General features: G+C 45.0%; 1 protein-coding gene across 14 annotated transcripts in view; it reads left to right on the plus strand.

The window, feature by feature from the left end:
• Positions 1–301: 301 nt before the first annotated feature.
• The window catches only part of PRPSAP2 (phosphoribosyl pyrophosphate synthetase associated protein 2), a 61,758-nt gene continuing 35,209 nt past the window's right edge, over positions 302–26,850 (plus strand). For 2 of the 14 annotated variants that reach the window (XR_005236699.2, XM_037987241.2), the window contains exons 1-7: positions 377–511; positions 8,833–8,928; positions 9,166–9,316; positions 10,613–10,665; positions 15,293–15,359; positions 20,789–20,961; positions 24,959–25,074. Coding sequence is in view for 13 of the 14 variants with exons in the window: in XM_037987241.2 (XP_037843169.1) it covers positions 9,198–9,316; positions 10,613–10,665; positions 15,293–15,359; positions 20,789–20,961; positions 24,959–25,074 (528 nt within the window). In the remaining variant the exon portion in view is untranslated. Of the gene's footprint in view, positions 512–792; positions 812–2,009; positions 2,128–5,823; positions 5,843–5,915; positions 6,007–6,644; positions 6,768–6,999; positions 7,076–8,832; positions 8,929–9,165; positions 9,317–10,587; positions 10,666–15,292; positions 15,360–20,788; positions 20,962–24,958; positions 25,075–26,850 lie in introns of those variants that run through there. The other 12 variants (XM_037987243.2, XM_073004744.1, XM_073004749.1 and 9 more) reach the window with 12 other exon arrangements.

Consider the following 26,850-nt stretch of genomic DNA (forward strand, 5'->3'; position numbering starts at 1 on the left):
TCATGCTTGTTTTTCAGATAAGGAAACAAGCTCAGAGAGGTGAAATGACTTGTCCAAGGTTACAGGCCAGGGGAGGCTTGAACCCAGGTATTTGTAATTCCAAATGTCATACATACTCTGTCCACACTCCTTGTAACCTGCCTGGGCTGTCACATTTGGTGTGGGGCTCGCAGCTCTCCAGGGACCAGAACAGGCGCATCCCCGCCCACCGCCCCGCCCATCGTGCCAGCCCGACTCCACCCCTGTGGCTACGCCCACTGCCTCGCGCCTTCCCCATGGGTGGGCCACGCCCACAGCCTGCAGCCAGGTGCCTCCACTGTCCGGGCTCTAGCCCCGCCCCGCCCCCGCCCCGCCCCGCCCCCGCCCCGCCCACCGGCCTCGCAGTCGACGCGGACGCCGATCTTGTGCATGGAGTCGCCATTTTGCTCTTAGAGACGCCGCCAGGAGACCCAGCGCTTTCTTCCTTCTGCAGCCGAGGCTGCGGCGGGGCCGGGGCTGGGGTCGGGGCCAGGTAGGCGGGCGGGAGCCAGTGGCGAGCGGCGGCGAGGGTTGGCTGGCTCCAGCATTGCGGGGCGCAGGTGCACGGGGCGGGGAGCCCGCGGCGCCGGCAGGCAGACGGGTCGGGGTCCCGGGGTGGTGGCTGCTTGGGGGCTCACGGGGGCGACCTCGCGCCCGCGGCCCTTCCATTTTTCTCTCTCTTCTTCCTCTTCCGTCAGGGGTCGGCGGGGGCCGGGCCGGGCGTCCGGTGTCTGGGCTCTCTCTGCTCCCTGAGGCGCCGCTGGGGAGTCGAACCCTGATGATGGGACCTGTGGTGAGCAGCTCTGAAAGCAAGCCCAGACCCAGCCATTCTCCGTCCCTAACCTGACATGGAGCCCGTGATTTTAATTTACCTGATTTTGCTCGTCACAAATATATCTCTCACCCCCTAAAGGATGATTTTGTCCAACTCAGAACTCACCCCAGCAGAGATTGAGGGGGAACCGTGATGAAATTTTTAAGTATTCTGCTTGATAATTTTTCTCTTACTTTAATGTTGGCTCCGTTTGGGTGTTGAGCTTTTGAAAGGGATATGAAAATGCAGAATGGGGCTTTGGGGCTTGAGGAGGTGTGATCTCTAGTGTTTAAAAAATTTAATTGCACAAATAGAAATAATTCACCCACATTATTGAACCCCACTAAAGCATACCCTTCTTGTCCATATCCCTTTCCTGCTGTCCTGGTGTGTACCATTGTTACTCAGTTGTGATTTGAGCTCTTTCCACTTAAAGTCATTCATAGGTACTTTTGCGCAGTCATTTATTGAATTTCTATTCTGTGTTTTCCTTAATTACTTCGTTATGGAACCTTTACACAGGTCTGGTGTACTTGCTCTTTAAAAAGTCTTATGTTGGCTATCATCACTGAGCATATAGCTTTTTCCTTATTTTTTTAGGATAATTACCAGAAGTGGAAATACCAAATCAAACTTCTGTGTTCTTTCTTTGGCACTATTATATAAATTGTTTTCCAAACAAGGCATGTTTACAATAGACATTTTTCAAGATCTGGGTATTTGGCCGATTTTGCTCCGGTATGCAGAATTCAGCGGAGTGCCAAGTCGTTTTCTGTGTGGGTTGAGAGACAGGCTGTGCAGCCCAGTGTTGCATAGGACTGACTACTACAAATCATGCTGAGACTGAGCTATTTCTGCTGCTTAGAGGGTTTGCAGCCTTGAGTAAGTTTCTTCATCTGGAAACCTAGCTTCCCCTGTCTAAAATGAGTCTCATTCTAGTACTTGCTTCACTGGGTTGTCATAAGCATTGTGAACACTCAGAAGATGTTAGGAATGAGTAAACATTCTGTTGGAGAGGTAAGCAGAGCCTGGGATCATAGAGGAGTGGAAGAGTAATTTGGTTTAGAATTTGCCCTTCAGGTTCTCATCAATATTGATATTAAAGACAGATTTTCTTGCAGTGAAGCACATCACTAATAAGCATACATAATAAGGTGTTTTGTTTTGTTTTATGCAGAGTCTCGCTCTGTCGTCCAGGCTGGAGTGCAGTGGTGCAATCTCAGCTCACTGCAACCTCTGCCTTCTGGGTTCAAGTGATTGTCCTGCCTCAGCCTCCTGAGTAGCTGGGATTACAGGTGCGTGCCACCACGCCCGGCTAATTTTTTGTATTTTTAGTAGAGACAGGGTTTCACCATGTTTGTCAGGTTGGTCTCAAACTCCTGACCTCGTGATCTGCCCACCTGGGCCTCCCCAAGTGCTGGGTTTACATGCATGAGCCACCATGCCCGGCCAATAAACATAATACGTTTTTATGCTTTTTTATTTTTTGAGACAGAGTCTTGCTCTGTTGCCCAGGCTGGAGTGCAGTAGCACGGTCTCCGCTCACTGCAACCACCGCCTCCCGAGTTCAAGTGATTCTCCTGCCTCAGCCGCCCGAGTAGCTGGGGTTACAGGTGCATGCCATCACGCCCAGCTCATTTTTGTATTTTTTAGTAGGGGTTTCGCCATGTTGGCCAGGCTGGTCTTGAACTCCTGACCTCAGGTGATCCACCCACCTTGGCCTCCCAAAGTGCTGGGATTACAGGTGTGAGGCACTGCGCCTGGCCAGTTTTTATACGTTATGATGCCTTTTAGTTCATCTTTGAATTTCATTTGTTAGTCATTGTGACTCATTGAGGTCAGGCATTATTCAGCAATAGTTAGTTTAGCCTCTACTGTGTGGCAGCTGCACAGGGTACACAGCAGAGAATATCATGGTAAAAAAAAATCTCTGCTACCTGGACCTTAAATTCTGATGGGGAAAGCTTTTTACCAAGGTTACATCTCTGTTGTCTGAAAGGTAAAGGCTGAGGCCCAGCAAGGACAAGTGATGTCCACACAGCCTAGTAACTGGAAGGCAAACCCAACTCTTCACACTTCTACTTCAGCCATCTTTAAGTAGAAGGTATTTATACAGTAGATGCTTTAGAGGGAAGACAACATACTTCCATGTGAGTCTTCCTCATCTGAAATGTGGGTGAGTGGTTTTGAAATGACTGCTAGTCTGTCCAAAGGAAATGATCTCTCAGTGTGGCTTCTTCATTCATGAGACTTAACAGATTCTCAAATCTTATTCAGAAGAGGAGTGTGATTTGCTCTTTAAAAGGTGCTAAGATTCTCTGAAAACGGTGTGTTTTCATACATGTTATAAATAATTCTCACACATTCTAGAGTAAATTTAGAATAAACATAAAGCAGTTATAGCTCATGGGGAAAATAAGGGAATGTTCTCATTTCACACTAAAACCTTGTGCTAACAAGCCTCCTGCCAGTCCCATCTTGATGATTATCATGTTTTTGAGGATAGTCTTTATAACTCTTCTGGAAACTTGGTAAAGAACACAGCCTTCATTACCTACAGGAGAAAGGAGAACTAAAACTACAAACAGGCCTTATGGCCGGACGCGGTGGCTCACTCCTGTAATCCTAGCACTTTAGGAGGCCGAGGCGGGTGGATTACCTGAGGTCGGGAGTTTGAGACCAGCCTGACCAACATGGAGAAACCCTGTCTCTACTAAAAATACAAAATTAGATGGGCGTAGTGGCGCATGCTACTCAGGAGGCTGAGGCAGGAGAACTGCTTCAACCAGGGAGGCGGAGGTTGTAGTGAGCCGAAATTGCGCCATTGTACTCTAGCCTGGGCAACAAGAGTGAAACTCCATCTTAAAAAAAAAAGAAAAAGAAACAGCCCTTGTGTTTTAATAACTTGTGAAATGAATAGTCACAAAACATGACTATGTTGATAGTCATTTCCAAATGGATGCTCCCCAGTCCACCCCACCGATGTCATTTTGAGGGTGGTCTTTGGTGAGGATTCTATATAGGAGCCTATATCTGAAGCCTAGAACATCAGATACCATATGCAGGATGTTGCAGGCCGTTTTAAACCATGAGAGATAAGGAAAGACTTCAGGAAATATCCTGGAAGAAATACACAAACGCAGGAGAGCTATCTTGAAATAATTTGCAGGCTGTCCTGTGGAGAAGGAATTTGATGTTTCCCATAAATCTCTGAGGAGAGGCTAAGAACCACTGAGCAGAAGCTACAGGGAGAGGAATCTCCGCATGTTCTTTTTTTTTGTTTGTTTGGGTTTTTTTTGAGACAGAGTCTTGCTCTGTCACCCAGGCTGGAGTGCAGTGGTGCAATCTCTGCTCACTGCAACCTCCACCTCCCGGGTTCAAGCAATTCACCTGCCTCAGCCTCCTGAGTAGCTGGGACTACAGGTGTGTGCCACCAGGCCTAGCTAAGTTTTGCATTTTTAGTAGAAATGAGGTTTCACCATGTTGGCCAAACTGGTCTTGAACTTCTGACCAGGTAATCCACCTGCCTCGCCCTCCCAAAGTGCTGGAATTATAGGCGTGAGCCGCTGCGCCCAGCCACAGCATGTTCTAAGGAAGAATTTGGAATGATGGGCCCTCAGTGGATGTGGGCATCAGACCCTGGGGCTGTTCAAGCTTCTGTTGAGTGGTTCCTTGGCAGGATTCCTACAGATGGGCTTTGAACAAAAGATTTAGGAGGAATGGGCTGAACTACCTCTAAGATCTCTTCCTACATCTAAAATGCTTTCATTCTAAGTATTCCGACTCCTATCAGGAATCCTGCTGTACTTTAAGGAGCTTCTTATTTGAAGGTTGGGGGATACAAAAAAAATGCCCCTCCCCTCATGTCTGTTACTGTACTTACGTGGTAGATAATCAAGATATTAGAAGTCAGTTCATAGAAAGCATGTCCGATATGCAGGGCACTGTGTTAAGTGCCTGGCAAAAATTTTGCAATCACCTGTGGGGTCAGTTTTCAGTTTTTTGGATGGCAGAACTGAGGCTAAGAAATTTCGAGTATCAGGTAACTTATGCAAGTCCTCACTGTGAGTTTAGGGGAAGTAGTTCAAGATGCAAACTTGAGTTTGACTCCAAATCCTGTATTTACAACTGCAGGAAGATTAGTTTGTTTTTGTTTCCTTTCCTGGACCTGTGACACCCTATTTTTTATTTATTTATTTATTTATTTATTTGAGACCAGGTCTCACTCCCATCTTCCAGGCAGGAGTGCAGTAAAGTGGTGCAATCTTGGCTCGTGGCAGCCCTGACCACCTGGGCTCAAGTGATCTTCCCGCCTCATTTTTTGATTTTTTTATAGAGATTAGGTCTCACTATGTAGCCGAGGCTGGTCTCAAACTCTTGGGCTCAAGCAATCAGCCCACCTTGGCCTCACAAAGTGCTGGGATTAGCGGCGTGAGTTGCTGTGCCTGGCCATACCTTTTGTTCTTAAACACAGATGTTGATTGGTTGAGAGATGGCTTTAGAAGTATTTAAGATCCCTTCCAGAATGTTGATGATTAAACGTATTATTTCTTTCATTTATACCAGCCACTCTGCTAGTAGCCTTTGCAGATGCTACATTGTCCGGTAAAAGGCGTTAGCAAACTTTTTCTGTAAAGGACCAGATAATAAATATTTCAGGCTTTGTGGGGCATACTCAGTGCTATTGTTGTTATCTAGAGACAATTTGTAAACAAATGAGTGTGGCTGTGTTACAGCCTATGTTACAGAAATATGCTTTTGAGGGACCTGATTTGGCCTGTAGGCTGTAATTTGCTGGTCTCTGCCCCAAAGCCACTTCCATGGTAGATACCACTGTCCACCTTGGTCGCTTTAGGGCTTTGGTTAGTTGTGTATACATTTCTGTTTATAAGCCATAGGCAAATTTAAGGTAAATTGCATTGTAGTCTGCCATATTTCCCATTGCAGATTCCTGGGTTTTGCCAGCTGGAATGCCTCTGCAGGAAGTGCTAGTGGGACTGTGCAAAATAGGTCTCTATTATAATTTCTTCTTGTATTTTGTTGTTGTTGTTGTTGTTTGTTTTGGATACTGGGTCTCAGTCTGTCTCCCAGGCTGGAGTGCAGTGGTGTGAACACAGCTCACAGCTTTGGCCTCCAGGGCTCAAGTCATACTCCCACTTCAGCCTCCCAAGTAGGTGAGATAATAGGCATGCACTACCATGCTTGGCTAATTTTAAAATTTTTTGTAGAGGTGGTAATGTCTCACCACATTACCCAGGCTGGTCGCAAACTCTTGGGCTCAAGTTATCCTCTGGCCTTGGCCTCCCAAAGTGCTGGGGATACAGGCATGAGCCACTGTGCCTGGCCAAGTCTGTATCTTCTAACCCAGATTGCTAAAGTAGACTGCTTAGTGAAAAAGTAAATTATAGATACAGTTGCACAATGACATCGTTTTGTGTTTGAAACATTATACACACACACGTGTATATATATATTTTTTAAATTAATTAATTTTTCCTTTTTTTTGAGACAGAGTCTTACTCTATCGCCCAGGTTGGAGTGCAATGGCGCGATCTTGGCTCACTGCAACCTCTGCCTCCCAGGTTCAAGCAATTCTCCTGCCTCAGCCTCCCAAGTAGCTGGGACTACAGGCACGCGCCACCACACCCAGCTAATTTTTTGTATTTTTAGTGGAGACAGGGTTTCGCCATGTTGACCAGGCTGGTCTCGAACCCCTGACCTCAGGTGATCCACCCACTTCGGCCTCCCAAAGTGCTGGGATTACAGGTGTGAGCCACTGCGCCTGGCCTTTTTTTATTTTTTTATTTTTTAGATGGAGTTTTGCTCTCGTCGCCCAGGCTGGAGTGCAATGGCGTGATCTTGGCTCACTGCAACCTCTGCTTCCTGGGTTCAAGCGATTTTCCTACCTCAGCCTCACGAGTTGCTGGGATTACAGGCACGTACCACCACGCCTGGCTTATTTATTTATTATTTATTGTATTTTTAGTAGAGATGGGGTTTTGCCATGTTGGTCAGGCTGGTCTCGAACTCCTGGCCTCAAGTGATCTGCCTGCCTTGGCCTCCCAAAGTGCTAGGATTACAGGCATGAGCCACTGCGCCTGGCCTTTTTTTTTCTTATGGAGTTTTGCCCTCTTCACCCAGGCTGGAGTGAAATGGTGTAATCTCGGCTCACTGCAACCTCTGCCTCCTGGATTCAAGTGATTCTCCTGCCTCAGCCTCATGAGTAGCTGGGATTACAGGCAGGTACCCCCATGCCTGGCTTATTTTTATTTTTATTTTTTGTATTTTTAGTAGAGATGGAGTTTCGCCATGTTGGTCAGGCTAGTCTCGAACTCCTGGCCTCAAGTGGTCTGCAGCCTTGACCTCCCAAAGTGCTAGGATTATAGGCATGGGCCACTGCGCCCAGCCATATATATTTTTTACAGAGGTCACATGTATAAATGCATAGAAAAGGTCTGATGTCCCTACCAAACTGATAAGAACCCTCACTTCTGGGGAGGACCCGGGATCGAGGCTGGTGACTTTATCCTTAACTATCATGTTTCAGGTTTTTTGGGAGGAATGGAGTCTCGCTCTGTTGTGCAGGCTGGAGTGCAATGGTGCACTCTCGGCTCACTTCAACCTCTGCCTCCTGAGTTCAAGCGATTCTCAAGCCTCAGCCCCCAGAGTAGCTGGGACTACAGGCACCTGCCACCATGCCTAGCTCATTTTTATATTTTTAGTAGAGACAGGTTTCATCCTATTGGCCAGGCTGTTCTCGAACTCCTGATCTTGTGATCCGCCTGCCTTGGCCTCCCAAAGTGCTGGGATTACAGGTGTGAGCCACTGCGCCCGGCCATGTTTCAGGTGTTTATAGGGAGCACGTGTTTGTGTTTTACTTGTATAATTAACATTTGAGAATAATGAGGCCGGGCGAGGTGGCTCACGCTTGTAATCAATCCCAGCACTTTGGGAGGCCGAGGTGGGCGGATCACGAGGTCAGGAGATCGGGACCATCCTGGCTAACATGGTGAAACCCTGTCTCTACTAAAAATACAAAAAAATTAGCCAGGCATGGTGGGGGGCGCCTGTAGTCCCACCTACTCCGGAGGCTGAGGCAGGAGAATGGCGTGAACCTGGGAGGCAGAGCTTGCAGTGAGCCGAGATCGTGCCACTGCACTCCAGCCTGGGCGACAGAACAAGACTCTGTCTCAAAAAAAAAAAAAAAAAAGAAAAAGATTAGCTTAGTTTCAGCTCATTGATGATCTCCACCAGCCTTCCCAGAGGTCCCAGGTGAACATACAGCTGTGGAAATGCAGTGGGCTTGCTGAGAAAGGGCCCCCCTGCCCACAGCCTGCTGGGTTGTTGCTGTTCCTCCCATCTAGCACCTCCATTACGTGATGAGGACACTCAACACTGATGACTTCTTTTTTGATTTTTGAGACAGAGTCTTGCTCTGTTGCCAGGCTGGAGTGCAGTGCCACAATCTCAGCTCACTGCAACCTGTGCCTCCCAGGTTCACGTCATTCTCCTGCCTCAGCCTCCCAAGTAGCTGGGACTGCAGGTGCATGCCACCACACCTGGCTATTTTTTGTATTTTTAGTAGAGGCAGGGTTTCACCATGTTGGCCAGGGTGGTCTCAATCTCTTGATCTTGTGATCCACCTGCCTTGGCTTCCCAAAGTGCTAGGATTACAGGCGTGAGCCACTGCACCTTGCCAGCAGTGATGACTGCTAAGCCAGGGACCTTTTTATTTGTGGCCCACTGCCTGTCATATGGGTGGTCACTTAAGTGTCCTTCAAGGTGATTATCTAGTCAGCCCGTGTTCCACTTGAGGAAAATGAAGATGAGAGGTCAGTTTTAGACATGACACAGGGCAGCTGAAAGGCCAGGAAAGGTTTTATGGTAAACAAGGATTACAGGAAAAGCTGGGAGTAGATGGGTCATTTATTCTTTGTTTAAGGATTAATCAGTCCTTGTTCTCGCTAATGGCTCTGCCATTTTTCTGTGTGTTAATCCAGGAGGAATTTTGTTGTCAGAGAATAAAAGGAGGTTGTCCATAATTGACTTTAAGCAGCAATCAGTAAAACATTGAGCTCTTCAGCTCCGCCTTTCTTGTAAGTTTATCATTTCTTCTCAGTGGTTGTGAACATCACGTGATAATGTATTTCCATAAATTTGGGACCCTGAAATCCAAGTGAACTTTCTGTTTGTCCATATATATCTAATATTTTAAAAATACTATTAGGATAGAAACTGATTTCCTTCAGCTGAAGTCATTTCCTTTAAAAAAAGTTCATTCAGGTGTATTTCATATCATATGGCAGTTTTTAATATGTGTTATATCCTTCTAGGCTCTGGAAATTGGAAAACCAAGAAGGTTTTGATGTTTTGTGTGACGCCACCTGAATTAGAAACCAAGATGAACATAACCAAAGGTGGTCTGGTGTTGTTTTCAGCAAACTCAAATTCTTCATGTATGGAGCTCTCAAAGAAAATTGCAGAGTGAGTTATAATTGTACCATTAAAATCTATATTCATTATGTAATGCTTTAAATTTGATAATCAGATTAGCGGTGATTGTTAAACTTGAAAGCAGATATTTTATAATTATATGGGTATCTTTTTTTTCATCATGCAAGATGTTCGTGTAACATGTCTCATCTGTATATATTAAGGGCTATTCTTTTTATAAACTATCCCATCTCCCTACATATTCTTTCAGCAGACATTTATTGAGTGCCTTATAAGTGCCAGGAATTGTGTTAGGTGCTATATATATATAAAATTATTTGAGTATAAAGCACATTCGGGCCGGGCGCGTTGGCTTACGCCTGTAATCCCAGCACTTTGGGAGGCCAAGGCAGGTGGATCATGAGGTCAGGAGATTGAGACCATCCTGGTTAACATGGTGAAACCCCGCGTCTACTAAAAATACAAAAAATTGGCTGAGCGTGGTGGCACACACCTGTAGTCCCAGCTATTTGGGAGGCTGAGGCAGGAGAATAGCTTGAATGTGGAAGGCTAGCAGTGAGCTGAGATTGCACCATTGCACTCAGCCTGGGCAACAGAGTGAGATTCCGTCTCAAAAAAAAAGAACATTGACATGTATATTATATGAAATAACTTGTAGCTTATAGTTTAGTATAATTTTAGGTATGTATTAAACAAATACCCCTACTGTGTACTAGACCTTGATCTAGATGTTGGGGATTATCAGTGAGTCAAGATCCATCCTTTTTATGAAATTGACATTTTAGTAGGAAGCCAAACAGAAATCAAGTCAACAAAACAAACAAGGTAATTTCAGATGAAGATCAATGCTGTGAAGAAAACTGTGTGAAAGGAATGATGGGACAGGTTGTTCTGCTTTAGCATGTGTGCTGAAGTGCCTTTAAACTGAGGGGATGGTATGTGAGTTGAGAAACCTTAATAAGCCACCAAGTGAAGATCTGGAGGCAGAGCCCCCCAAGCAGAGGGGACGGAAGATTCCAAGGCCCTGCAGCATGCAGGAGGGGTCCTTGGTGTGTCTCAGGAACATGGGCTGGAGTGCAGAGTGTCCAAGGAAGATGGCTGGTGAGGCAGGCAGAGAGGGACTGCGTAGTCCTTCCTGGGAAAACGTGGGGTTGGGGTGAGGGGCTAGGTAATGGATTGACGTAACAATTTAATATTGACTTTAAATTTTATAAGAAGAATAACTTTATTTTATTTTACTTATCAATTTACACATCTCCTTAAATAGTAAAGATACTGGGTTTCTTCTGTTACTTTTTCAGCTTTTTCCCCCTTTCTCTTCTCTAGGCGGCTGGGGGTGGAGATGGGCAAAGTGCAGGTTTACCAGGAACCTAACAGAGGTGAGCAATCTTGGGCACGTGGAACATTGACCTTTTCGTGGAATGTGGCATATTGGCTCAGTCCTTCATCCTTTACTATTGAAACGATTTGATTCAGTTGTACATTTCCATTAGCAAGAAGTCAGGCAGGCAAGGTAGAACAGAGTGGTTTTTTAGCTCTCACTAATACCAGCTAGATATGTAACCCTGGTGCAAGTCATTTCTGGGGCTTGAACTCCAGTTCTGAAACTTCATTCAGTAAAAGCTGCAGACATATTTGAACCAGCTGGTCAACTGAATGAACATGAGCTCAACCGTTGCTTAAATTTATGTCACCTTAGGCAAGACGAATAAATCCTGTCACCTTAGTCAGGATGAGTAAATCCTGTGTGACCGCAGTTTTAGTTAGTTATTCTTTACCTGCACCTAAGTTGCCTTAGGTTAGACTTCATAAAATATTGTTAAGAAATACTTTTTGCTAATTGGTACATGTCATTACATATTATCCCAAGTTGTAAAAAAAAAGTGTTATTTAATCTTTGTAGGGCCGGGTGTGGTGGCTCACACCTCTAATCCCAGCAGTTTGGGAGGCCGAGGCAGGCAGATTCCTCGAGCTCAGGAGTTTGAGACCAGCCTGGGCAACATGGCAAAACACTGTCTCTACTAAAAATACAAAAATTAGCCAGGAGTGGTGGTTTGCACTTGTAGTCCCAGCTACTAGGGAGGCTGAGGTGGTAGGAGTGCTTGAGCCCGGAAGGTAGAGGCTGCAGTGAGCCATGATCACACCACTGCACTCCAGCTTGGGTGACAAAGTGAGACCCTGTCTCAAAAATAAATAAATAAACAAAAAGTAATCATTGTAATTTCTTTAGCAATGGTGAATATTTGATATTATTTTAGGCCAGGTGCGGTGGCTCATGCCTGTAATCCCAGCACTTTGAGACGCTGAGGTGGGTGGATCACCTGAGGTCAGGAGTTCGTAGACCAGCCTGGCCAACATGCAGAAACCCTGTCTTTACTCAAAATACAAAAATCGGCCAGGCATGGTGGCAAACGCCTGTAATCCCAGCTACTTGGGAGGCTGAGGCAGGAGATTCGCTTGAGCTCAGGAGGTGGAGGTTGCAGTGAGCCAAGATTGCGCCATTGCACTCCAGCCTGGGGGACAAAAGCGAGACTTTGTCTCAAAAAAAAAAGAAAAAAATTATTTTAGCAGGAGCATTGGACAGCTTGCATGGACTTCAGCACCTTATCCTTGACAAGTTATTTAACCTTTCTAAACTATGAATTAACTGTAAATTAGGGCTGTTTTGAGGATTAAGTGGGATAACTTGTGTGCCTAACAGTTTTTGGCACACAGTAGATGATCAATAAATACTTATTCCTGTTCCTTTTCCACTAGAAGATTTAAAATATATATATATATATGTGTGTGGTTTTTTTTTTTTGGTAGAGCAAGGGTCTCATTATGTTGCCCAGGCTCATCTCAAACTCTTGGGCAAAAGCAATTCTCCCATTTCAGCCTCCCAAACTGCTAGGATTACAGGTGTGAGCCACCAGGCCTGGCCCCACTGCAGGATTTTATCAAATATTTACATATTTTAAAGCCTACAGGAGGCTTTGATAAAAAGGCAGAAGTTTTGCTGTTCCCATGTTTATCTCCATTACTGCCTCTTTCCTGTCTGCCAAGATCCCTGTGTGGCGTCAGTAGGGAAAAAGTATAATTAAATTCTGTAAGGAGAGTTTGGAGAAGATTCTTCCCCTAGAGGGAATTGAATAATGTTCTTTGTCTGGAGTCTAGGACGGAAGGTGAAAGGGAGAGGCAGTGGCATAAGACTCTAGGAGGTTGGTCCACTCTCCAGGTTTCTAAATAAAGGGAGGGAAAATACTTGGTGTTTATTGGGAAGGAAGGAAGTAATATTTGTGGATTTCTTACTGTTACCAGATACTGAAAAACTGAGTTCAGGGATTGACGTTAGGTATGAGGTCCAGTTTGAATCCAGATCTCCCTGACTCTAAAGCTCATTTTCTTTTCTTTTCTTTTCTGTTCTTTTTTTTTTTTTTTTTTTGAGGCAGGGTCTTTTGTGTCACTCAGGCTGGAGTGCAGTGGCATGATCAGGGCTCACTGCAGCCTCTGCCTCCTGGGCTCAAGTGCTCCTCCCATCTTAGCCTCCTCAGTAGCTGATACTACAGGTGGGCACCGTGCTGCCAAGCCAATTTTTTTTTTTTTTTAATATGGAGTCTTGCTGTGTCACCCAGGCTGGAGTGCAGTGGGGCAATCTCGGCTCACTGCCACCTCCACCTCCCAGGTTTGAGTGATACTCCTGCCTCAGCCTCCCAAGTAGGTGGGCTTACAGTTGTGTGCCACCACCCCCAACTAATTTTTTGTATTTTTAGTAGAGACGGGGTTTCACCATGTTGGCCAGGTTGGTCTCGAACTTCGGACCTCAAATGATCTGTCCACCTCAGCTTCCCAAACTATTTTCCTACATTTTTAATGAAAATGTTCAAACATATAAAAAAGTTGAAAGAATAGTATAGTGAACTGCCACCTAGCTTGAACAGTTAACATTTTGCCATATGAGTATGTATGTGGGGAACCATTTGAAATTAAGTTGCAGGCCAGGCGTGGTGGCTCACACCTGTAAACCCAGCACGTTTGGATGTCGAGGCAGGTGGATCTCTTGAGCCCGGGAGGTCAAGACTGCAGTGAGCCTTGACTCACTGCACCATATTTGCACCACTGCACTCCGGCCTAGGCAACAGGGCGAGATGTGTCTCAAAAAAAGAAAAAGAAATGTAAGTTGCAGACACTTAATCCTTGAATACTTGACCATGCATCCTCTAGGAATAATTACTTTCACCTAAATAAATATGATACCATTATCACATTGAAAGAAATTACAGGCAGGGCATGGTGGCTCACACCTGTAATCTCAGCACTTTGTGGGGTCAAGGTGGGCAGATCACTTGAGACCAGAAGTTCAAGACTAACCTGAGCAACATGGCAAAACGCCATCTTTACCAAAGATAAAGAAATCAGCCAGGGTTGGTGGTGCGTACGTGTAATCCTAGCTACTCAGGAGGCTGAGGCAGGAAGATCACTTGAGTTCAGGAGGTGGAGGTTGTAGTGAGCTGGGATCACACCACTGCACTCCAGCCTGGGCAACAGAGCGAGACCCTGTCTCAAAAAAAAAAAAAAAAAGGAAAATAAAATTAGCTTAACAATTAAGGACAATTCTTTTTTTTTCCTGTGGTCTCAAGTGATCTGCCCGCCTTGGCCTCCCAAAGTGCTGGAATTACAGGTGTGAGACACCACACCGGGCCCAACAATGATTCTTTAATCATCTAATATGTGGCCTATATTCACATTTCCCTAGTTGTCCTAAAGGGTTTTTTATTTTTTGTTTTTTTGAGATGGAGTCTGGCTTTGTCACCCAGGCTGGATTGCAGTGGTGTGATCTTGGCTTACTGCAGCCTCTGCCTCCCAGGTTCAAGCAGTTCTCCTGCCTCACCCTCCTGAGTAGCTGGGATTATAGGTGTGCACCACCAAACCCAGCTAATGTTTGTATTTTTAGTAGAGACGAAGTTTCACTATGTTGTCCAGGCTAGCCTTGAACTCCTAAACTCAGATGATCCGTCTGCCTGGGCCTCCCAAAGTGCTGGGATTACAGGTGTGAGCCACCACGCCTGACCTAAAGGGTTTTTTATAGTTGTTTCCCCCTCTCCGCCCCAAACCAGGATGCTTAGTTGAAGGGAATTTTGTAAAAAATATATATCTTTAGTCTCTTCTATTTTAAAACAATCTCCTCACTTCTTCCTTTTTCTTCCTATGACAGTGACTTGTTGAAGAGGTTGTCTTGTAGAATGTCCCATTATGGATCTGTCTAATTGTTTCCTTATGGCTGATCACACATATTTTGAGAGTAGGGATATTGTGTCTTATTTATCTTTGTTTCTCACAACATACAGTATTTTGTACCTAATACATTCTCAATTTATGCTAATTGAATGAGCATATAATTTTCTTTTTCTTTTTTTTTTTTTTTTTTTTTTTTTTTTGAGGCAGAGCTTCGCTCTTGTTGCCCAGGCTGTAGTGTAGTGGCACGATCTCGGCTCACCGCAACCTCCGCCTCCCGGCCTCAAGCAGTTCTCCTGCCTCAGCCTCACGAGTAGCTGGGATTACAGGCATGTGCCACCACGCCTGGCTAATTTTGTATTTTTGGTAGAGACGGGGTTCTCTGTGTTGGTCAGGCTGGTCTCAAACTCCTAACCTCAGGTGATTTGCCCGCCTCGGCCTCCCAAAGTGCTGGGATTATAGGCATGAGCCACTGTGCCTGGCCTATAATTTTCTATAAAGATACTATGCTCAGAGTGGTACAACACTCACTGTTTGTGTATATAAGGGGTGAGAATTACATGTTTACTTATTTCAAGTCAGAAATATAATTCCCTCTTAAAGCTGTGTTTTAAAAAGTGTGATTAATAGCAGTATGTTTATTATCCCTTGTAACATCTAAAGCCTACTGAGTTTTATAACAGTTTTTGTTGCCATATTTTATTACATTAGGGAATCATGCAGTTTTTTTGTGTATTCTGAAAAATTTAAACTATATGCCTTTCCCTCTCTGCTTTTTCCTTTTCCTGCCAGAAACGAGAGTACAAATTCAAGAGTCCGTGAGGGGAAAAGATGTTTTCATCATCCAAACCGTTTCAAAGTGAGTATCCAGCAGAAATGTTGCTTTCTGGGTTTCTGTTTAGGCATGAATGTTTAAAATAATGATAGATGGCTAGCCAGGAAGAGTTACGATAGTCTTAAAATTAGTGTATCTTACCAATTTGGAATTTAGAAAACTAAGTTTTCTGACGTAACTGCTGACTTTTATGTGTTCTTTCAGTGTTTTTCTTTCTTTCTTTTCTTTTTCTTTTTTTTTTTTTGAGACAAAGTCCCACTCCATCACCCAGGCTGGAGTGCAGTGGTGAGATCTCAGCTCCCCGCAACCTCCTCCTCCTGGGTTCAAGTGATTCTCCTGCCTCAGCCTCCCGAGTAGCTGGTACTACAGTTGGCACCACCACGCCTGGATAATTTTTGTATTTTTAGTAGAGATGGAGTTTCACCATGTTGGCCAGGCTGGTCTTGAACTCCTGACCTCAGGCAATCCGCCCACCTCAGCCTCCCAAAGTGGTGGGATTACAGGTGTGAGCCACCGTGTCCAGCCACTCAGTGTTCTTAATGGGTAGAAGTAACCAAGTATTGAAGTAGAGGGTCTTTTTTTTTTTTTAAAAGACGGAGTTTCACTCTTGTTGCCCAGGCTGGAGTGCAATAGCATGATCTTGGCTCAACATGACCTCCACTTCCCAGGTTCAAGTAATTCTCCTGCCCCAGTCTCCTTAGTAGCTGGGATTACAGGCATGTGTCACCACACCTGGCTAATTTTGTGTTTTTAGTAGATACAGGGTTTCTCCATATTAGTTAGGCTGGTCTCGAACTTTCAACCTCAGGTGATTCACCCGCCTCAGCCTCCCAAAATGCTGGGATTACAGGCGTGAGCCACTGTGCCCAGAGTAGAGGCTGTTAATGATAATAGTATCCATTAAGTTTCCTAACAATTAATAGCCAGAATTTTATAAAACTTGCAGTGAAGCATTTCTAGTTCCCTCCTCTCCCCGAAAGAAACAGAGGCTAGGGGAGGAGAGCTTTCTTAGTTAGGGTTCTTTTAAGCTTTTATTGCATATAAAAGTGATCATTAATTACTGTTTTGTTCCATAAATTAAATTAGCTGAGAGGATAAAAGACTGTACTGAAGGAATGTGTGTTCCTGTCTGGTGTGACCTTTGATATACCTGTGTTCTGGAAATTGGTCACATATGTTTAAGCCGGGTATAGAAGGTTTAGTGCGGTGAGGCTCTCTCTGGCACTCTGAAAGGGAGGGTGATCACATGGAGCCCTACTTTTTTTTTTCTTTTTATTTTCTCTTAGAGATAAGGTCTAGATCTGTTGTCCAGGCTGGAGTGCAGTGGTGAGATCATAGCTCACTACAGCCTCAAACTCCTGGGCTCAAACTGTCCTCCTGCCTCAGCCTCCCAAGTAACTGGGACTACAGGCATGCACCAGCATGCTCACATAATTTTTTCATTTCTTGTAGAGATGGAGGTCTCACTGTATTGCCCAGCTGGTCTCAAACTTTTGACCTCAAGTGATCCTCCTGCCTGGACCTCCTGTATTGCTGGGATTCCAGCAATATAGAAAGTGAGCCTATCACACCTGGCCTTAAAGCCCCACTTTCCATTGTGTGTTTGTCCACAAATGTCCCCAAACGCTTCTATGTATGAAGTTCTTCACTCAGAACAATTTTTAATGTCTAGAAATCAGTTTGTCTAGTGCATGTTTTTTTTTTTTTTTTTTTTTTTTTTTGAGTTGGAGTCTTGCTCTGTCACCCAGGCTGGAGTGCAGCGGTGCAATCTCGGCTCACTGCAAGCTCCGCCTCCCGGGTTCACGCCATTCTCCTGCCTCAGCCTCCCCAGCAGCTGGGACTACAGGTGCACGCTGCCAGGCCCGGCTAATTTTTTTGTATTTTTAGTAAAGACGGGATTTCACCATGTTAGCCAGGATGGTCTTGGTCTCCTGATCTCGTGATCTGCCCGCCTTGGCCTCCCAAAGTGCTGGGATTACAGGATGAGCCACCGTGCCCGGCCTAGTGCATTATTTTTTAGCTTAGAGAGTCCGAAAGTTGCTGCATGCTTAATTTGTATATATACATATATAATAAATATCAACGAAAAGAGAAGAAGAGGGAAATTTCGGGAGACTTTAGTCTTAGAACACACATTTTTTCACCTAAATTTTGAACATTTTCTGTCCTGGTCTTTGGTTCATTGGGATGAAGTCACAAAACCCCCATCTCTCCTGGGAAGAGGAGTGGCAGGGGAGACCTGTCCTTGCATCCCAGTGCCCTGGCAAACGGGTGTGCTCTGAAGGAGAGATGGTGTGGAGGGCCTTTGCCACGGTGCCCTGGCTTCAACTTCTGCTGTGACACCCAGGATTCTCAGCAGAGCTGGAGGTGGAGGCGCTGAGCGCTAATTGCCCCTGCTGCTGCTGTCCTCTTTCCCAGGTCTGCCGCCAAACCAGGGTGGAAGTGGAGGACTCCCCTGTGCCCACATCTTAACCCTTCACCTCCAGCATCAGGGCAGGGAAGATGTGGGCCCAGAACAACTTACACTGCTTCTGGCTCCTTGGTTTCTGTGTCTGTGGTACTTTTATCTCCTTACAGACAAGTGTGATTCCATTGGATAAATGCACGAAGGTTGTGTGGATTACCCAAGTAGATGAGTAGGCATTGAGGGCCCCCCTTGGACTTAGAATTTAGGACTTCAGAAGGGTGACTGCTGATCCTTCTCATTTTCAAGTCCTTCTGGTTCTTTATTTTTGTACATTTCAATACTTATCCCGTGCCCCTGCCTTTTGTCAGTTTCATATTCCTGTAATCGGAACCACTCAGCACCCCTTTCATTTTCTCTCTCTCTCTCATTTTGCATTGTTCCATACCTGATGTAAGCTTGTGTTAACTCGGGTTCCCAGTCTTGTCCATGTTGCAGAGTCTGGACCTCATGGTCTTCTTTGTGAAATACCATGAAATAACATTTAGTGTTGAGGGCCAGATGTGGTGGCTCATGCCTGTAATTCTGGCACTTTGGGAGGTCAAGGTGGGCATATCAGTTGAGGCCAGGAGTTTGAGACCAGCCTGGCCAACATGGTGAAACCCTGTCTCTACTAAAAATACAAAAAATTAGCTGGGCATAGTCATGAGGGCCTGTAGTCCCAGCTACTCAGGTGGCTGAGGCACGAGAATTGCTTGAACCCGGGAGGCAGAGGTTGTAGTGAGCTGAGATCGCGCTACTGCATTCCAGCCTGGGTAACAGAACGAGGCTCCATCTCAAAGGAAAAAAAAAAAAAAAGACTGGGTGAGGTGGCTTACACTTGTAATCCCAGCACTTTGGAAGGCTGAGATGGGTGGATCAGGAGTTCAAGACCAGCCTGGCCAACATGGTGAAACCCCGTCTCTACTAAAAGTACAAAAATTAGCTGGGCGTGGTGATGTGCACTTGTAATTCCAGCTAGTTAGGAGGCTGAGGCATGAGAATCACTTGAACCCAGGAGACGGCGGGTGCAGTGAGCCAAGATTGCACCACTGTACTCCAGGCTGGGTGATAGAGTGAGACTCTGTCTCCAAAAAAAAAAAAAAAAAGCCTGTAATCCCACTACTTTGGGAGGCCCAGGCAGGCAGATCACCTGAGGTCAGAAGTTCGAGAGCAGCCTGACCAACATGGAGAAACCCTGTCTCTACTAAAAATGCAAAATTAGCTGGGCATGGTGGCACATACCTGTAATCCCAGCTACTTGGGAGGCTGAAGCAGGAGAATTGCGTGAACCTGGGAGGCAGAGGTTACGGTGAGCCGAGATTGTGCCATTGCACTGCAGCGTGGACAACAAGAACAAAACTCCGTCTCAAAAAAAAAAAAAGATTTAGTGTGGTCAGATACATCTTATACTCTGTTTTACTTCAGATTAGTGGTAGCACTGGAAATAAAGTAGAAATTTAAAATTAAGAAAATTCCATCCATTTGCTGAAGTTTTCCTGTATTTCAAACAAGACTTTCCTTATTTGAGTTCAGTAATGGAAAGCCTTGTTCCAGCTCACAGAACAATGGTGCTCCTGGGAGTGTGGTTTGGGAGCCTTGGGGTGTCTTTACCTTCACTGTCAGTTCCTCCACTCTTATCCTTCCCATAGAATACTTTTCTGAAAATCTTTTTTTTTCCCTAAGTGAATTAACACAGGGTGAAAGTCTGTTTTAACTCATCGGATGTCAGACTTGTTGGATAGTGACAGAGAACCTACTCACTCAAATGTTCTGTGTTTCCATTCACTCCTGTCGTTAACAAATACTTATTTTGAATGTCTACAATATGCGAGTTACAGTTAGTTACACGTATTCGAGATGCCTCCATGATTAAAACAGAAAGATCCTTGTCCTTGTGGAGTTTATATTCCAGTGGAGGAAGACATACAGTGAGCATAATAAAGAAATAGATTATCTAGAAGGTGATGAGTGGTTTGGAAAAAAAAAGACAGCATGGTGAGATGATGGTGGCAAGAGGGCAGAGCGAGGCAGACAGGGTAGGCCTCATTGGGGAGGTGACATTTGAACAAAGACCAGAGAAGTTGAGGGAGAGACTAGGTGGGGAGGAAGGCATTGCAGGCAGTGGGAACACCCAGAGCAAGGCCCCTAGTGGTGTGAGCTGCCTGTGGGAGGACTGACCAGGGCCAGGTATGGCTGGGCAGGAGGGGAGGGGCAGATCCTCAAGTTTGGACTGGAGTTGTAAATTTGAGAGTTGCCACCATCTATGAAGTTGTGAAATTAGATGAGAAGCCCAAAGGACAAGAGGAAACAGAAGGAGAGGACACATGAGCAAGTCCTGGGACATGAGGCTGGAGAGAAGAACCAGCAAAAGAAACCAAGGGTGGAAGGAAGAGACCAGAGAGGGGCATTCTGGAAGCCAAGTGACCGTGGACGTGGATGTGGCCGCGTGGAGGCCACTGATGACCTTTACGAAAACAAAGCTTCACTGGACTATCTGGGAGAGAATGAGAGTAGATAAGTTGGAGATAGTGTAGATGACTCTCTTGAGATGTACAGCAAAGGGGATCAGAGGGAAGAATGGTTGTGAGTCATATTAATAGAAGTAACAGAATGTTTGTGGCCAATGGGTAGTCAGTGCTGAAGGCAGGAGAGGAGGGAGAATTGCTGACATAGGTGTGCCATTTGGAGGGGTTAGTTTTAGGGCCACTGGCATGGCAATTTCCTCTGACTGATGACTGAGGGCAGGCCGACTCCTGGGGCACAGATGCACATAGTGGGAGCTTGTGGACACGCTCCTCTAACAGAGTATTTAAGTAGGGTTGTCAGTTGAGAGCGGATGGTGGGGGATCTTATGGAGGCCTGAGAAAAGAGGAATTTATTGGTTGGGTTTTTTCTCCTTGCACCTTGGGTTATGTAAAGGCATGAGTAACACACTGCTGACACTTTTTGGAACAGGGAATACTGTATTGTAGATCCCTTGATGAGATTTACTGTGTCTTGGTTACAGGGATGTGAACACCACCATCATGGAGCTCCTGATCATGGTGTATGCATGTAAGACCTCTTGTGCCAAGAGCATCATCGGCGTGATACCTTACTTTCCTTACAGCAAGCAGTGCAAGATGAGAAAAAGAGGCTCTATTGTCTCTAAATTGCTGGCTTCCATGATGTGCAAAGCTGGTAAGAGTGGCAGATGTTTCACAATTAATTGGGAGCCTGGGAGCTTTATTTATTCATTCTCTCTCTTTTAAGACAGGGTCTTGCCCTGTCACCCAGACTGGAGTGCAGTGGCATGATCATAGCTAACTGCAACTTGAACTCCTGGGGTCAAGCAGTCCACCAGAACCTCCCAAGTAGCTAGGACTATAGGCACACACCACCGTGCCTGCTAATTTTTAAATTTTTTGTAGATATGGGGTCTTACTATGTTGTCCAGGCTGGTTTTGAACTGCTGGCCTCAAGGGATCCTTCTGCTTCGGCCTCCCAGAGTGCTGAGATTATAGTCATGAACCACCATACCCTGCTGGAGTTTTATTTTTACCTTGGAAATATCAAAGTAAAGGCTGGGCGCAGTGGCTCATGCCTGTAATCCCAGTGCGTTGGAAAGCTATGTGGGATGATCTTTGAACTCCTGGGCTCAAGTGATCCTCCTGTGTAGTTGGAACTACAGGCATATACCACCATGCCTGCCTAGATAGGCATATATTGGAAAAGATATATATTATTCTGTGTTAGGCATTTTCAGGTAACATCCTAAGTATTTTTCCTGTGTTTCTAATTAACCTTCATAGTTATTATTGTGTATGTGTGTCGATACATTTGTGTGTGTTTGCACACTTGTGTAAGTGCATATGATTTTATTTTATTTATTTATTTAGAGATGGAGTTTCGCTCCTGTTGCCCAGGCTGGAGTGCAGTGATGCAGTCTCAGCTCACTGCAACTTCCGCCTCCCGGGTTCAAGCAATTCTCCTGCCTCAGCCTCCCGAGTAGCTGGGATTACAGGCATGCGCCACCGTGCTTGGCTAGTTTTGTGTTTTTAATAGAGACAGGGTTTCTCCATGTTGGTCAGGCTGGTCTCGAACTCCCAACCTCATCCGCCCACCTGGGCCTCCCAAAGTGCTGGGATTACAGGTGTGAGCCACTGTACCCGGCCTATGATTTTATTTTTTATTTTAATTTTTATTCTGTTTTGTTTATTTTTTTTGAGACGGAGTCTTGTTCTGTTGCCCAGGCTGGAGTGCTGGTGCCGCCTTGACTCACTTCAACCTCTGCCTCCTGGGTTCAAGCGATTCTTGTACCTTAGCTTCTCGAGTAGCTGGGACTACAGGCACCTGCCACCACACCCGGCTAATTTTTGTATTTTTTTTATTAATGAATATAAAAAATATATTTTATTATTTGTATTTGCTTTTCCCCCAGATTTGACTACATGGATAGTTTTAGAAGCTTGAGTTCCTAAGATAATTCCACAGCTACACTGGCTCCTACAATGTGACTGAGTGAGGTTAGGGAAATATTCTTGGGGATTCTGAACAACTAGACTCTTAGAAGCTTAAAAATAATAGGTGCTTTCATTAGGATCCTTCTAACATGGAAAAAATGCAGCCATTGTCCATTAAAACACAATCCAATTTGGGTACTCTTCAGGTTTTCTAAGTACCCCACCTGAATAATAAGACTAGGCCACCATATTTTCTGGCAACCCAGCCTACAGTCACTGCCATCTTCCTAATTAGCAGCCTCCCAAGCTGCACTAAAACTGGGATAATTTTTGTATTTCTAGTAGAGATGGGGTTTTGCTGTGTTGGCCAGGCTGGTCTCGAACTCCTGACCTCAAGTGATCCACTTGCCTTGGGCTCCTAGAGTGCTGGGATTACAGGCACAAGCCACCACACCCAGCCTGAATGTATATGATGTTAGAAAGTACGTATCATGGAGTATTTTCACAGAGTGAATAGAAGTCCCCATGTCACTGCATTTTAACACAGGTACTTATTGTAGAATAAACCTTCTTTTGTTTGTTTGTTTTTTGAGATGGAGTCTTGCTCTGTTGCCCAGGCTAGAGTGCAGAGGTGTGATCTTGGTTCACTGCAACCTCCACCACCTGGGTTCAAGCAGTTCTCCTGCCTCAGCCCCCCGAGTAGCTGGGATTACAGGCACACACCACCACGCCTGGCTAGTTTTTGTATTTTTAGTAGAGATGAGGTTTCACCGTGTTGGCCAGGCTGGTCTTGAACTCTTGACCTCAGGTGGTCCACCTTTGGCCTCCCAGAGTGCTGGGATTAGAGGCGTGAGCCACCATGCCCAGCCCAGAATAAACTTTTTAAGATATTTTTTCAATAAAGGCAAACGTAAAACAAAAATTTAAAAACTAGGCAGGGTGCGGTGGCTCACGCCTGTAATCCCCATACTTTGGGAGGCCAAGGTGGACAGATCACCTGAGTTTGGGAGTTCGAGAGCAGCCTGACCAACATGGAGAAACCCTGTCTCTACTAAAAATACAAAATTAGCCAGGTGTGGTGGCACATGCCTGTAATCCCAGCTACTTGGGAGGCTGAGGCAGGAGAGACACTTGAACCCAGGAGGTGGAGGTTGTGGTGAGCCGAGATCCCACCTTTGCACTCCGACCTGGGCAACAAGAGCAAAACTCCATCTCAAAAAAAAAAAAAAAAAAAAAATTTTAAAACTCAAACCGAAGCAACCTCAGGAGCCTACCCCATTGTAAACGCCATGACAGGCAGCTGGTGAGGGGAGCAGGCTTGCCTGCTGAATCTTCAGGAAAGGGCCTTGCTTGATGGGCCACCAGGCTTACTTCCTGTTCTTTTGGGCAAGTTAATGCTTTAAACAATTTTTCATATTAAATTTTCCTTACACTTTTCTGGTGATCGTTACAAAGGTAGTGAAGATTTTCTGTTTTCTCCAATTTCCAGGCTGGTGCAGTTTATCTTAATTTCTTTTTTTTTTTCCCGCGGATCTCAGTCCTGTTGCCCGGGCTAGGGTGCAGTGGTGTGATCACCACTGCTCACTACCAGGAGGTAGCCTTGACCTCCTGGGTTCAAGTGATCCTCCCACCTCAGCCTCCAGAGTAACTGGGGACTACCGGCATGCACCACCGTACCTGACTAGTTTTTTGTATTTTTAGCAGAAATGGAGTCTCACCATGTTCCCCAGGCCATTTTCAAACACCTGGGCTCAAGTGATACTCCTGCCTCGGCCTCCCAAAGTGCTGGGATTACAGGCACGAGCCCCCACACCTGGCTGACTTGTTATCTTAAGATTGGGGTTTGCCATGCCTGTTAAAGAAACTTCAAGAAGATATGATCTGCTCTAATAGAAATTTTAAAGACTCTTCTGTATTACTATTATCTTTGTTATGTCATGACTATTATTTATTTATTTATTTATTTATTTCGAGATGGAATCTCACTGTGTCGCCCAGGCCGGAGTGCAGTGGCATGATCTCAGCTCACTGCAACCTCCACCTTCCGGGTTCAAGTGATTCTCCTGCCTCAGCCTCCCTAGTAGCTGAGATTACAGGTACTTGCCACCACACTTGTCTAATTTTTGTATTTTTATTAGAGACGGGGTTTCACCATGTTGGCCAGGCTGGTCTTGAACTCCTGACCTCAGGTGATCCTCCTGCCTCGGCCTCCCAAAGTGCTGGGATTACAGCTGTGAGCCACCGCACCTGGCCAAAACTTTAAATTGATGTGAAAATCAGGCATCTCACAGTACTAAAAAATAAATAAATAAAATTCTGAAAAATACAAGTGCTGAGTTTTTTTGATGGTAGAGCAATTTTTTTTTTTTTTTTTGAGACCGAGCCTTCCCCTTTTGCCCAGGCTGGAGTGAAATGGTGCAATCTTGGCTCACTGCAACCTCAGCCCCCCAGGTTCAAGTGATTACTTGAGGTCAGGAGTTCAAGACCAACCTGGCCAATATGATGAAACGCCGTCTCTACTAAAAATACAGAATTAGCTGGGCGTGGTGGCATGCACCTGTATTCCCAGCTACTTTCAAGGCCGAGGTGAGAGGATTGCTTGAGCCTGGGAGTTCAAGGCTGCAGTTAGCTATTATCATGCTACTGCACTCCAGCCTAGGTAACAGAGTGAGATCCCATCTTAAAAAAAAAGAAAACAAAACTATTTATTGCTTGTGTCTGCTTTATTTTCAAAGGTCTAACTCATCTTATTACTATGGATTTACACCAGAAGGAAATTCAGGGCTTCTTCAATATTCCTGTTGACAATTTAAGAGCATCTCCCTTCTTATTACAGTATATTCAAGAAGAGGTGAGCTAGCTCAAACCTTTTTATTTTAACATTCTGATTAAGGTTGAAAGATGTATTTCCATTTCCTTAGGATATCCCTGAAGGGTTAAAACTTGATGTATTCTACCTAAAGTACCATTATACTTTATAGATATAATCCAGCATATTTTAGAATTCTGAATCTGCAGTTTGTTTCTTTAGTTAAGCTCTTAAAACTGCTTTTTCTTTTGGACCTCAAGTACCGAGAATTGGACTAGATATGATTGTAATGAGTAATTCACTCTCATTACTAGTCTATGCTTGGTCCTGGTTCTGTTTTATATATCCATCTATCCATCCTGTCTGTCTGTCCACCTAGTTATAATAGTCAGCATCCATGATCCCCACTCCCAGCAGGAAAACTAGAATCATCAGAATGACTTAGAGCTGCTCGTGGGCTCCTTCTCTCTCCTCTCCCCTGCCTCCTTACATCCTAGGGAACCACTGTCCTGAAGCGGTGTTGAATTTATCCAGTGCTTTTTCTGTATTAGTGGAGATGGTCATGTTTTTTCCCTTCATTCTATTAATGTGGTTTATTACCACCCTTGCATCCTGGGATTACATTTGTTTTTCTTTGATATGAGTTAGCATTTTTGTGACTTGCTATTTAAGAAAGCTTTTAAAATGTTAATTGATATTGTACTTAGCTATTTTGCTTTCTTTTTTTTTTTTTTTTTTTTTTTTGAGATGGAGTCTCGCCCTGTCACGCCCAGGCTGGAATGCAATGGCGTGATCTCAGCCCACTGAAACCTCCACCTCCCAGGTTCAAGCAATTCTTCTACCTCAGCCTCCCAAGTAGCTGGATTATAGGCATGCACTACCACCCCTGGCTAATTTTTTGTATCTTTAGTAGAGACGGGGTTTCAGCATGTTGGCCAGGCTGGTCTTGAACTCCTGACCTTGTGATCTGCCCGCCTCGGCCTCCCAAAGTGCTGGGATTACAGGCATGAGCCACTGCACCTGGCCTTAGCTGTTTTTCTTATATAAATTATTTCTCTCTTTAATCACTTTTCTAGAGAGCTTCTTTTTACAGTACTTTATTTAAAAGATGGCAGTTTATAGGTTTCTGAGGAACTTCTTTCTGGTAAGAGTACAGGGCTTCCCCATTCTCCAGCAATTGATATAAGTCCTTATAGAGAAAATGAATTTAAGTATTTTTGAAAGAGAAAAATGTAAAATATTCTGCTTTTTTTTTCTTTAAAGTTACACACAAGAAACATAAAAACTCTAGTCCAGGCGCAGTGGCTCACGCCTATAATCCCAGCACTTTGGGAGTCTGAGGCAGGTGGATCACTTGAGGTCAGGAGTTCAGACCAGCCTAGCCAACATGGTGAAACTCCGTCTCTACTAAAAATACATAATTAGCTGGATATGGTGGTGGGCGCCTGTAATCCCAGTTACTTGGGAGGCTGAGGCAGGAGAATTGCTTGAACCTGGGAGGTGGAGGTTGCAGTGAGCCAGGATTGTGCCATGGCACTCCTGCCTGGGTGACAGAGTGAGACTCTGTCTCATCAAAAACAAAAAAGAAAACAAAAATACTCTAACAAATTCAAAAAATAATAGAGACTTTAATTTTGCCTGAAAATTTTTTTTGTTGTTCTTTGAGATAGGGTCTTTCTCTGTCACCCAGGCTGGAGTGCTGTGGTGCCATGATAGCTCACTGCAACCTCGAACTCCTGGGCTCAAGAGATTTCTCCCACCTCAGTCTCCTGAGTAACTGAGATTAGAGGTGTGCCACTACACCTAGCTAATTAAAAA

Source organism: Chlorocebus sabaeus, chromosome 16, assembly GCF_047675955.1.
Source record: "Chlorocebus sabaeus isolate Y175 chromosome 16, mChlSab1.0.hap1, whole genome shotgun sequence".
Classification (NCBI taxonomy): Eukaryota; Metazoa; Chordata; class Mammalia; order Primates; family Cercopithecidae; genus Chlorocebus; species Chlorocebus sabaeus.